This window comes from Homalodisca vitripennis, chromosome 1 (genome assembly GCF_021130785.1).
Source record: "Homalodisca vitripennis isolate AUS2020 chromosome 1, UT_GWSS_2.1, whole genome shotgun sequence".
Lineage (NCBI taxonomy): Eukaryota > Metazoa > Arthropoda > Insecta > Hemiptera > Cicadellidae > Homalodisca > Homalodisca vitripennis.
The window spans coordinates 165,976,546-165,989,784 of record NC_060207.1 but is presented as its reverse complement, the minus strand read 5'-3'; the positions used below and the strand labels follow the sequence as shown (position 1 = coordinate 165,989,784).

The 13,239-nt window shown below is 32.7% G+C and overlaps 1 protein-coding gene across 1 annotated transcript in view; it reads right to left on the bottom strand.

Annotated features, from left to right (window-relative positions):
- The window catches only part of LOC124352672 (ubiquitin carboxyl-terminal hydrolase 8-like), an 88,062-nt gene that overhangs the window by 32,884 nt on the left and 41,939 nt on the right, over nucleotides 1-13,239 (bottom strand). Inside the window, exons 12-13 of the mRNA XM_046802251.1 lie at nucleotides 12,556-12,656; nucleotides 9,232-9,384 (exon numbers count right to left, since the gene is read on the bottom strand). Of these exons, the coding sequence (XP_046658207.1) occupies nucleotides 9,232-9,384; nucleotides 12,556-12,656 (254 nt within the window). The remainder of the gene's footprint in view (nucleotides 1-9,231; nucleotides 9,385-12,555; nucleotides 12,657-13,239) is intronic.

Sequence of the window (13,239 nt, the reverse complement as noted above, 5' to 3'; positions counted from 1 at the left end):
ACATAAACACGAAAACTGACAAGTGAAACTTAAGAGTTACAAAACCAATGCTAACAATAAATATAATGAGATAATATATTTCACAAACTTGATAAAAGAAAATTACAAGTAGCCTTCACTGTCTAGTGAAGCCTAAACAGGTCTGAAACAATTGTCAAAATGTAGGTAGAGTCACACCCCACTGCTTGCACAACCACCTTGTCCAATCTCTTATTATGTGCATATAACATATTTTGCAATTTTAAATCATTAGACACATGTTATTACACAACAAATAAATTAGATGATTATTTAAAAGCGTGATGTCATTACAGATCAGCTAGCTCTGTGTTAGTATGTGAATGGTTTTAATTAACTGTTATAACATCCCTTAAAAAGGAAACATACATATGTATGCTCGCACACGTGTGCACACACATATGTACACACACGTGCGCACACACACACAAAATTTGTATAAAAAGCAATAAATAACCTAATTTAATCATAACATTTTCCTAATAATTTAGCAAAAAATTTAGGTGACAAAGTTTAAACACTTGTAGGAAAATATTATGTAATGATGTTACAAGTGGGTTGCACGTCTGAGAGAGAGAGACATAAGATGTGGCATCAATGTAAGCTCCACAACATCAAATTACTTATTCATCTGTTTCCATATAGCCTTATCAGCAAAGATTAGTTTTAAGTGCTGGTGTATTCTTAATTCATTACACATAGTTTCACCAAGCTACCTCCACAGTAGTTCCCATAGTAAATCTACCAATTATGCAACTTATATACCAATTCCTGTGAATGTCACATAAAGATGTGACATATATTGTTAGTTCTTCAATTTATAACAAATGATAGTTTAATATAATAATTTCTTACTTTATGCTTTATATTATTTAATAATTACTAGCAGTTACCCGTGGCTTTGCATGCAATTTCTTAGGTTTTGCACCTCTACGAGCACTTCTTGTTCGAGTGAATTATATATTTCCGATGCAAATGTTGAGTTAGCCTTCTTGCTACAATCAAGAAAATACATCAAAAAGTTTATTGTTATGACCATTGTAATTTACATTGTTCTTAGTATGTTTTGTTCCATAGTTGAATTTGTTTTGTTTTCCGATCAAAAAAATATATATTGCAGATCAGAGAAGCCTACTTCTATCAACAGAGAACTTAAATGGGTTTTATATCAGTCCTTAAATGTACGGCAAAAATTTTTTTAAATATTTGACAATAATTAGAGCTTGAATTAGTATATTAGTTAAAAAAAAAACAGTCCAGCAAATTTTCATTTAGCATATTTCTTTTCAACTGCTTCAAAGGGAGTTTTCAGAGTTAAATTCTGACCTTCTTATTTTTTAGAACATTTTATATGGTAGATTAGTACTTATCTAATCGCTGTAATCTAAAACAGTGTGGAAAATTATGGTTACTGTTTAGACCATTAACTCACTATAAATGTAAACAAATTGAAAATAACAAACAATATTTATACAGAACAGTTGATTACATTTGACAGGCTCATTCAATTAATATTACACAACTTTAGAGACCCAGATGAAATTTTTCGCAACTTTAAAGTCCAGTGGGGGGAGGGGTGGGCGTAGCCCAGAGGGATTTCCAAGATTAGAATACAATTGAACTATTAAAACATACAACATACATTTTTAGATTACATCATTTTCTATATTCATTCCAGGAACTGTAAGGACATTCCATGAAAAATTACTGTACAATCAGTTGAGTAGTTTACGCATGAAAACAAAACAAATATACAAAGGCACCTTCGTATTTATAATTTATTAGGATTAATTCTTATCATCATTTCAATCAAATATTTACTTACATCAATCAATATATAATAATCTTTAATTCTCTCTGTTAAAAGTACATTCTTTATTTTAAATTACCTCTTATGTCATTGGCTGAGCTTGGTTAGCGAAGCCTATTAGTTGAGAGGCTGGAAATATTTAATTTCTGTCTGTCTGTGTATAACAAATATTTTTACATTGGTCTTATGGGTAACTATGATGGTAATGATAAAATAGCAAAATAAACAACAATTTTTTACATTTTTTTTATTACCTAAATACCTTACGGCTGACTTGGAATTACACCATAAAGTCAATTTTCACTTAATAAAACTTATGCACTGATTTCCTCTGTGATTGCCTTCAATCATTCTCCCTCGATTAGGCTATATATTTTTTATGGTTGTCAGAAATCGATTTATTTCCTTATATAATGTTGTGTCAAAACTGGATAAAATTTTTTTTAGTTTTACTGAGGTATCGTCATCCGGTATTCTCCTAATTTGTTGGAAACATGAGTTCCTTGCAAAGTCAAATTGTGGGCATTTTATTAGTAGATGCTCTGTAGTCCCATTCACTCCTGCAGTGCAATTTATGCACAGAGGAATGATATAAAATTTCATTTGATGAAGAGTCTTGTTCACTGTGACATTTCCTATTCTTAGTCTGAATATATTTACTATTTCCCATCAGCTAAGTACCCTGGCAGTAAAGGACTGATAGGTTGTAACTCCTATACCATCTGGCCTTTGTTGTATTTAGTAACAAGTTGCTTTTCCTTCAAGTATATTCCTTTTTTGAAACGATTTGAGGTCAGATAGTGGAAGGGCCATGTCTTAAACAGATATTCCATTCACCACTGCCTCTTTTGCAATCTTGTGAACCATTTCATCATATTTCAAACCTACATGGCTAGGTATACACTGAAAGGTTATTCTGTTATTGGAGTCTACACAGTTTTGATTTTTTCTAGGGACATGCTATCTTCTATTATGCCATCATATGTACTTTGTAGTGATTTGATGGCAGAAAGAGAATCACTGCAAATTAATATGTCACAGCTGAGAGCACTTGTACAGAGCAAAAAGCTCAGCTGTATAAATCAACGCATTTGGTGAAAGTTTATATTTCTTTTCCATATTCATTTGTGGTATCAAAATTGCTGCGCCTGTACCTTTCCTTGTTTTAGACCCGCCTGTAAATATTTTGATTCTGTCCCTATTGGTTAAGTTTATCATTTGGTTAACTATCTGTTGGAAAACTTCCAAAGAATTATCTTTCTTAGTTACAATTTTGTCATCTGTATTGAAATGTTTGCTAGCTTTTCCCTACTGAATTATTTTACGCTATTGAATTTCCCAATCAGTAGTTCTGAAGTCTGGGATGAAGTTTACCATGGAATCTATGGCTTCAATATAGAGTGGAGTTTTTTTACAGTTCCAATAAGGGTGGGAGTAACACCATTTCTTCCAAAGGTAATCATCTTGAAGATATTCAGGTCTTTACTGCATTGATTCGTTTAGTTGTAATAAACAGGCGTGATTCTTCTTTTCCTCTTTATATTCAGCTTGGAATACTTCCGCTTAGATATTTGTACATTTATAGGGTACTCAGGATATTTTTCTCAAGAGGCGGCCACACACTGGGAAATGTAAATGTTCACTCGATTAGGTTACAAATTTTAAACCGAGTAACTATTCTTTTTCCTAAATTAGAAGTTTACAAACGTTTTTATACATTCCTAGCTCCGAAGCTCTATCTTTCGATGTGTCCTCATCGAAAACATTGGGTGCATTCATATGAAGTTTGAAATGCTTTTTACAATTGTTGATGTAGAGCGGCTCATAAATTAGATATTTTGTTGAAGACTTGTTTTATTGTATGAGTGTGTAATGGTTATATCTTTATCTATTGTGTCTAAGTATCTTTGTAGTGTGTTTGTATGTGTGTTATATGTTTCAGTAATGTATGTGTTTGTAAATTTATGTTTATATGGTGTATTTGTATGTATGTGTGTATTTGTATATGTATTTGTATGTATGTGAATTTATGTAGTAATTTAATTATTTTTTATTTGTTGTGGTAATGTAATGTATTGCATTTCATTATGAAATACAACTTAATTGTGTGCTTTGTATTAAATATTTGTATGGTTTATTCATTACTCTAATTATGTATATTTTACTCTGAAAGAGGAGATGCCAGGTCCATCTGCCTTAAATTAACTAGTGATGGCAACCTCAACTCAGCTAATAGCTCAGAGTTGCCTATCCATTGTACTTTTATCTACTTTTTTATGTAATTTTTGTGTGAACGATTGTAATGTACTTTGGAAATAAAGATTCTTGATTCTTGAAACAAAATTGTAAACAAACTGAGTACAATCATATAAGATTTCAATGTGTCATTTTTATTCATAGAGGTAACAGAAATAAAAACAATAGAGTGGATAGTCAATGTTTTAAATTGATGACAAGAATAGATTTTAGCACACTCTTGTGTTGTTATACACTCCCTAGCTCATTGAAACTTTTATTATTTGAGTAGTCATAGTCATAGTCATAGATCTTTATTCAAAGCTGTAATATTATAAATACAGTCAGAATAGTGTCACAAATACAGATAGACTAATATCATCACAGATACTCAATTTTTATTTTTGTTTGATGGCCCATTTGTAGTACTGCTATGAAAACTAACTAAATGAACACAAATGTGAATCCATCATGTGGCAAGACATCTCGGCAAAGATTTCATCTGCAAACTTATAAATTTGCTTGAAACTTCATTTTTACAGTAGGAATGAGTGTTCTATGATTGTGCATGGAATTTGGCTAAACATTATTAAAGCCTATCATTCAGGAGGCTGACAAAATTTCTCTTTTGTCTGCCAGGGTGATGTACAAATTGATTGATGTATGTTTGTTGATCTGTCCGCAGGACATCTCAAGAATAAAATGGGCTATAGATTTGATATTTTGCAAGCAATATCAGCAGCCTGTTACATGACACATAGTGTGGTATACACCTACCCTGTATAGGGCTTATGAAAACTTATGACTAGCTTGTAGATGATAAGGGCTTATGGCCTGTTTAATATTTTCCAATTCCAGCTTCACATTCCTTCTTGCAATTCTTGATTTAACAATGCTTACATTAAGGCACAATTATTGGTACTGCTCCAAATCTTTGGTGAAAATTATTCAAGGAGGTATTTTAATTTAATTATTAAATCAAATAAAATCTTTTTTATTGCAACGACAATATTTACAATGTATGGCAAACGTCATGGGTTTTTTAAATTTCAAACATTCATACAACAATACATACTCACACATACAATTTTACAGTTACGCCCCTTTTATCCATCGTCAATGCTACCCACTTAGTACAGCGGGTCTGTCTTCTAATTGGGCAGTCTCCCAGTCGAATACCAAAAACTCACCTGCATTATAGAATGCTTGTGATACCAAGATCTAACAAGCATCTAACAAAATGGTAGGCCCACACTGGTTGCCTGCAGTGCGCAAGGCAAAATTCAAAACGTTGGTTTTTGAAGAGTTTGTTGTAAGATTGAGGCTGTGAAAGTATTGGACACAGTTGTTGATGGCAAAAAAAGCCTGTTGTTCTAACACTTCACTTGATGTTGCATAGAAAAAGAGAGTGGTATCATCGGCAAACTGCACTAATTTTCCATGCAGAAGCGATGATTTTAGATCATTGACGTAAAGCAGGAAAAGCATAGGACTGAGGATGGATCCCTGAGGGACTCCGTAACTCAGTTCTATTTGTTTGGACGACTTACTAGATATCTGAATAACTTGAGATCTGTGAGTTAGAAACGAGCTAAGCCATTTAAGAGGCACGCCTCGAATAAAGTGAGACTCAAGTTTGTCAAGCAGTGTACCGTGATCAACGCAGTCGAGTGCTTTGGACAGGTCTAAGAACATACTCATTGAGTGGTTACGACATTCAAATCCCTTATCAACACATACAAGACCACTCATTTTGTTTGATATGCAGCCTATTTTCATTTATACATCACTATCTCAATTATTAAAAGCAAGGTCTTCTTGCCAACGTTTTATGCAATGTAGTTCAAAATTCAACCACTAAATAGCAGTGGAATTTACTTCAGACAGTTCCTGTTGTATTTTGCTTACATGGTTAGTGTTTTATGCTGTTTTACACAGAATTTACGCTAAACTGTACATTGATAGTAATTTTATATTATGGCCGATAATAAATAATGACAGTTCCTTTATCTTTGGTCATTCTGTTTTCACAGCAGTAGTTTTGCCATATTGGCAACAGTGAAAAACATAACAAGTCAATCAATAAAATAATTGGAAGAAAAATATCAGTTTGGTGATGCTTATGTTAACACACAAGGTTAAGTACAGTTAAGTTTGTTTGGTCTGTGTACCACTAGTTTTATATTGTTCATTTTGTGAACATGGAATAAAGATATTACTCAATCCGAAGTTGGCAAATGTAATTAGGCAGTGGTTATGAAGGTACAGACTTTGAATTTATTTATTGTTGTGTATGTCACTTTTAAAACGTTTGATTTGATGTAAAAGATTATATGTATATTCGGTAGAGCCATCAATACAAATGCAAAAAACAGTTTTTATACACAAAAACTATAGTTAAAAAATGTTCATGTACTTATTAAACATGCATCTTTAACTTAGCAATAAAATTGTACTGGTATTAAAAATATTGTATCTTATTTGTATAGAATTTAATTATGATAAAGAATGAGGAAACCAATCATTTCAATAAAATACTGTAACTTTAGTGCAGATACTCAGTTTACAAAAACCAGCTAGACATGACCACTTAATAGTAGACTTTTAATCAAGCTAAAAGTTAATGAACTTTTCAAAATTAAAAATAATAAATGGCACAGCTTAAATAACCACTCCATAGATTGAGGCCTTCAAGATACTATCTATCACCCCACAAGAATATTATATTTATTCTCATAAATTAATATTAACATATTATTTTTATTTCTCATCCCAATATTTTTAAATATTTGATTAAAGAACCACCCCCTTAATTTTATCTTTTAAATGTAGTATCAAATTACATTGTATGAAATCTACATAAAAACAGAAGAAAAGAATTTAGTAATTTGGTGATAGGAAAAAACATGTTGTCAATCTATTATTAGTATTAGCCTAATTTAACTCTTTTAAAATAGTACTAAGTTAGTAAATTTATATGCATCCTATAATTAGTTTTACAATCACTAAAACAATTAATTCATTTAAAACATGGTCAGATCAACAGATTCAAGATAACAAACTGGTAGTATGAGGTTCTGATCTTTATTGACATAACCCAAAAAACCAAGAGAAATAATGACTTCAGATGACACTTTATAAGACAAAAATATATAACATACTTTCAGGAATTTACAATTGCTGTATCAAAGCAATTGATGTTTTCAATTTGAATTTGTGACATAGCTGCCACATAAACCATTATGTCTGATACACAAGGTAAGTACACAGTGGCACCGGGCAGTATAGTGTAAATCTGCTCTTTGTGCTTCTGCGCCGTAACCTTACTACAGCTTGTTCATTACACAGCTAGTTAAATCTATCATTTTTGTAAATCATGTTGAGAGGTAGGATTAATAATATAATTTATTAAACTGTTCCAATTCAATTTTAAATCAAATTAAAAGTAAACACACAACTGATACTCCATTAATTACATGAGGAAGTAATAAATTTAACCCTACACCACATTAATGAGTTGGTTTAGATTACCGGCTCTTAAAAGGAATTTTACAAAGATTCAATTATGAATTTATTCTTTAAATCCAACATAGTACATGTTTGGAACAGCCCTATGGGTACTTAGTCTAAGATGTCAGACTTTGGATTTGAGTTAGAGATAGTACGGGTTCAAATGTTGTCTATGAACTTAGCACTTTTTTCAGTACCATAGACCTTGTACTTTTTTTACAAAGTCAAAGACGGTAAGGCATGCGGGTTTAGTTTAGGTAAAAGGTATTTTCTTACCATCCACATCCTGTCCTAAGGTGTGTGTGTTGCAGCACCAGCTGTTCAAGGCTTTCCAAATTCCATGGCTACTTCACCATGCTGATGAGTTCCAAAAATAGAACGAAAACAGGATCATACGCAAACTGGGTCATAAATCATTTCCCCATTTTGCAAGACACTTTGTCCAGGCGACAAAGCTTTGTCACAAAGTCAAAGATGGTGTCCAGGCGACAAGGCTTTGTCACAAAGAGATCGGTTACCCTTTTGGGATGCGTTACTCCGTGACAGCCAAAACTCTTTTGGATTGTGTGTCAATGCAAACTTATTCTTTGAGCTAACGCTCTTGACATATTTGTGGATTTTCTGTTTCGACTTCGATTCGTCTCTTCAGCTAAGGAGTTCGTGCGTAGAAGCAGCAGATTTTCGCTGCAACACACACACACCTTAGGACAGGATGTGGATGGTAAGAAAATACCTTTTACCTAAACCTTGTACTGTATTAACAACTCTATTCCTTATTCTGCTTGTTCTGTTTCTGATATGGCCCAGTGACCAATAAGGACAGGCAGAATGAAACTAAAAAGGGGGCCAGACTCTCCTGTTATATAAAAATAAAAAGAGAGAAACAACTTTTGAGAAAATTTAACTGTTTGTGTATCTATTTGTATTAGAACAGTTAAGAAAATGTTTAAAACTGAATACAAAAGTAAGACCTCTTGGAGTGCTTGCTACCCAATTTATAAATTTGGTTTGCATTCAATATTTTACATTACAAGAGTGGATGGATTTCCTCTTTCCCATGAGACAGTTTGTAATCCCTCCGTTTCATTTTCTGTTTTCCATTTGTTAGTTGATATTTTTATTTAATATTTTCCACTTTACACAACTGTTTACTTATAACAGATGATTTGTTGAAATTGGGTTATATTGTACCAATAAACAGATACAACAAAGTATCAAAGGACATGACAGGACATAACTGTGAAAGAGTAACACAAAAATGGATAGATTGTCCTTTTACCTTCCGAAACCAAAAATTATCGTACTGGTGAACAGACAAACAGACAGACAAATGCCTTTAAGCTCTTGACCCCAAAATCAACTGAGTTCTTCCTTGGTTCAAGAAACATATGAATCTAAGAAAAATCAGGTCTCTAGGACATTCTAACAAAAGTTGTAGCGCAGATTAACACACAGGCTAAATCTGACCACTCTAATAAGCACAATAGTTTTTACCAGGTGAAACATCCAGCAGAATGTGTTATGTTGTTTTCAATGTATGTCTGAAAAGACACATTGAATAGTAAAGGGTAACCCATTTGAAGATATGAATTAAATCTCTCCTTAATTTAAAAAACATTAATAGTTATTGTCTGCTATTGCAGTTTTATTGTACTCACATTTTTGTTGTTGGCAAGGTAGACAATGTCATTGTCAGCGTTCCTGGGAGTGTAACTCTCATACGTGGGTGCAGGCTTGGGTTTGTTGCTTCTGTCGAACTTTGGACTGGGCGATAAGGAAGAGTGAGTGGCATCCATATCTTCATTGGCCAACTGAAAACCACAAACTTTTGAGTTTTGTTTCATGAAGTGAGTTTTTTTAACAACCAAGAAGATTGTAACAATAGTAACTTTTTATGCTTCTCAGAACTTATTACCAAAAAACTATTTATTGCACCGTAATGACGATTATAACAGACTTGCCAGATGTAGCCTTCTAACCTCAAAGTCTAGCACTGAACAATTTCCCCAAACTGCAAACTAGTTGTAGTAGTTACCTGCTTATCAGATCACAATATACAAATTTAATTTTTGAAATTTATATATGAGCGACTCAAAAATATGGCAAAAAGGGAAACTTTAATATTTTCCTGAAAATATTGTATATTTTTCAAAGCTTTTAACCCTTTGACTTGTAGGGTTTTCCTCAGTAAGAGTATATATTAGGTAAAAGTTAGTAACTGTACACAAGTTTCCTCATAAATCTTTGATGGTAATAAAGGCGTGAAAGCAGTTGGACACACAAAGCGGAACGGCACAATCCCTGCACATTGTGTCCCGGCACTGCTGCTTGCCGATGCTGGTCTATCTGCACACGTGGCATGTTCTCTTCGGCTTGTCCTTCTTATCTGCAGCAGGGACGGTGGTGGGAAAACGCCAAGCAATAAGTCTCAGGGGAGCATCCTAAAATTCGACTGTAAGTCTTTCTTGAGCCATTTTACGTAATTAGCGATTACACAAACAGCCAGGTTTATTTATTCACTGTAAACACAACAAAACGTTTACAATCAAGGCAACCGGTAACGTAAAAGTAATGCCTGTAATGCACTACACAAACAGAAATAGAATCAGCTGATTACTTGGAACAACTGATTGAATATCGTCAATTGGATCTGAAAGAAATAAATAAAAGAACAATTGAGATCTAGTGGGAACAATGAAAACTACTTGTTTATTTATTCCACTAGTTCGCATTCGTACTCAAGAGAGAACACTATTCACGATCATGAAACACTATTATGAAGACTGTTTAGTGTATTACTGCAGGTGGCATGTAGGGCGCTTCTGAATCCGTTGTATGATAACATTGTCAAAGGGTTAAAATTAGATCTTGAAAAGAAATATATTTTACTCCCTTGGAAGCACAATGGATGCTTTTTAAAGAATAATGATTACTTTCGAGAGCTCTTTTCTAAAACATTAATAATAAAAAAAAGTTATTTTATCATCAATTGGTTAACTAAAGAAATAAAAACCAAAAAGAAGAACTAGACTAAGGAATGCAGACAACATTCAAATTCCAGATTAAATAAAGATTGAAAATAAATAATTGAAGTTTATATAAACAAAATTAAAGCAGAAAGTTTTTAAAATAAAATAAATAAATCATTAAATGTTAAAAAAAGTTTGGAATATAATAAATCTGAAGGTGGGAAAAAAGAATAAAAAATTAAATAATTAGATTTTAAATCAAGGTTTGAATGACATAACTAATTCTATAGATTTAAAATATGTTTTGTAAATATTTCACAAAATTTTAAGATATAGCACCACATAATATCACAAACCAAATAAGACGTCAGAAAAAAGCCATAAGAGCAGTTGCCAGCCTCACCCTAATGAAAAGCTGTAGGGAGACTTACAAAACACTTAAAATCTTGACAGTAACGGTTCTGTATATTCACACAGTGGTTTCCTCTTCTTCATAGTACTAAATACTCCAAAAACACCAAGCAGGACAGAAATTCTACAGCTCACTACCAGAAAACTTGAAATGCCTATAAGGAACACCGCTTTGAAGACAACTGTACAACTGGCTTATGGAACAACCAGTCTAAACGATTCAAAAGTTCTTTCCTCTAACATTGTCATTCAAGATTCCAATCTATTTTATTGTAATTTTCTTCCATGACATTTCTTCAAGATTTTGTAAATAAAGATATTCTGATTTCTGATATAACCTAAAGAAATTAATAACAAACATATGGACCAACTTTTCAAAGGAAAGTTTAAACTAAATTCTTTAGATGGACAGGAGGTGGGAAATACATTATTGGCCTAAATAATAAAATTATTTATAGTGGTTACAGTGAGGTTACAAACTGACACATTAATAAAAGGAACGGGATTGTATTTAAGCAGAATGTTAAATCACTAATTAACCCCTATTTGATTGCTGTCTTGTCCGCTGCTGGTTTCATAAGTTTTAGATTTTAGCCAATGTAATTAATTGCACTGGAAGGGACATTTATAAGAGAAATTCTAAAATAGTAAAAACAGATGTTACATAAAAATGCCCAAAAAGAACAGTTATAAAATAGAAAAGGTACTGTCTATCAGATGTTTTCATGTTAGCACATTAACAATAATAAGAAAAACGCATCCTTCAAATTTTAATTTTAAGAGGAAAACAAATTATTATTTCTTTTAAAACTATGGTAAGAGTTAGGTCATTGTTACAATGTTATACAGGACATTACTGTAATAGTGTGTTTATACTGGGTTGTTCCTCGAAAAAACCCTTAGTAGTTTGAACATGGACTGCACCAGAAATAGGGTCTGCCAGGAGCAGAATGGCACACTGTGATTTGTACATGAGAATAAATAATAATAGCCTAATCTATTAGGTCTGAAAGCCAAAATTTTCCGTAGTAAACTTCACATCAGTGACTGCCTTTCGAAAATTTATCACAATTACAATTTATTTCATTAAATCTAACTTTATTTGTCTACAACATTAAACTGTACTTCATATTTTCATCTTCTAATCAGAAGATTTTGGTATGTTATGTTTTAAAGTATTTTCTTTACTGACATTTAGCACATTCAATTAACCTCTGATGATGTTATTCATCCCACTGATTGCTAAGAAACATGTTACAAATAAATTCTAAAGTAATTGTTACAAAATGTTAATGGACTTATAAATATAACAGGATAAATCTGAGACTTGTTACATCCCTCTTAATCAATCACTAATAAACATTTGAACGTATGTAATTATCTAAATGAAATAAAATAGCAAATATTCTACTATTATAAGAGTCTGCTTTCTTTCTTATTTATAACTAGCATAATATTTTAATCTGTTTAGTGGAAGAAGTACATAACACATACCCCTCCCCGAGCTCATTATCACTCCAGAAATGTTTTTAGTACTCTTTGGTATTATTACTTGGAAGCATGAGGAATGTTGTTTTTTCTACAATACAAGTTGTAATGTACCTTATTGATGTTGGGTGAAGAAATAGATCTCTTAAGTCCTCCGCTGCGTGACACGCTATCAGATTTGAGTCTCTCAAAACTAGTACCTATATCACCATCTCCTGCAACATCATTTAGAAACATTATTGTAATGAGATTCCACTACTGAGATCAAGCCTGTCACAGATTGAACTTTCTTATGTCAGAAAATATCACTCTGTGAACATAATAACCCTCAAAGCCTGTCAGAACTAAATCTTAAATCCGATGGTACATTTAATAAACACCTCTTTGTACTACGATGTCTTTCCAGATGGTTGTGGGATTGCCAAGCTCAGGCCACTTTTCTAAAAGGGGGATGAGTCGGAGATGTAATTAATGTCCAGTCTTACTTTTGACTGCTGATTCTAAATTAATTGAGAAGGTTATCTGGGGCCAGCTGACTGCCCTAAAAGGAAATAAACTCGGGTGCGAGCGGCAGTAAAAAAAAGCAGGCAATACAAATCCACCAAACTCACTTTGATTGATTTTATAAATGGCAATATCTATGGAATGGAAACTGGAGAGGCGGTTGTAGGGTGCTTTGCCGACTTTAGCAAATCTTTCAATTGTGCCGATGGGATTTGGATTGGGTATTTCCTATCTTAGCGGCAAACGCCAGATGATTAAGATCAAACATGTTTCAAAATTCAAAATAGAATTCAT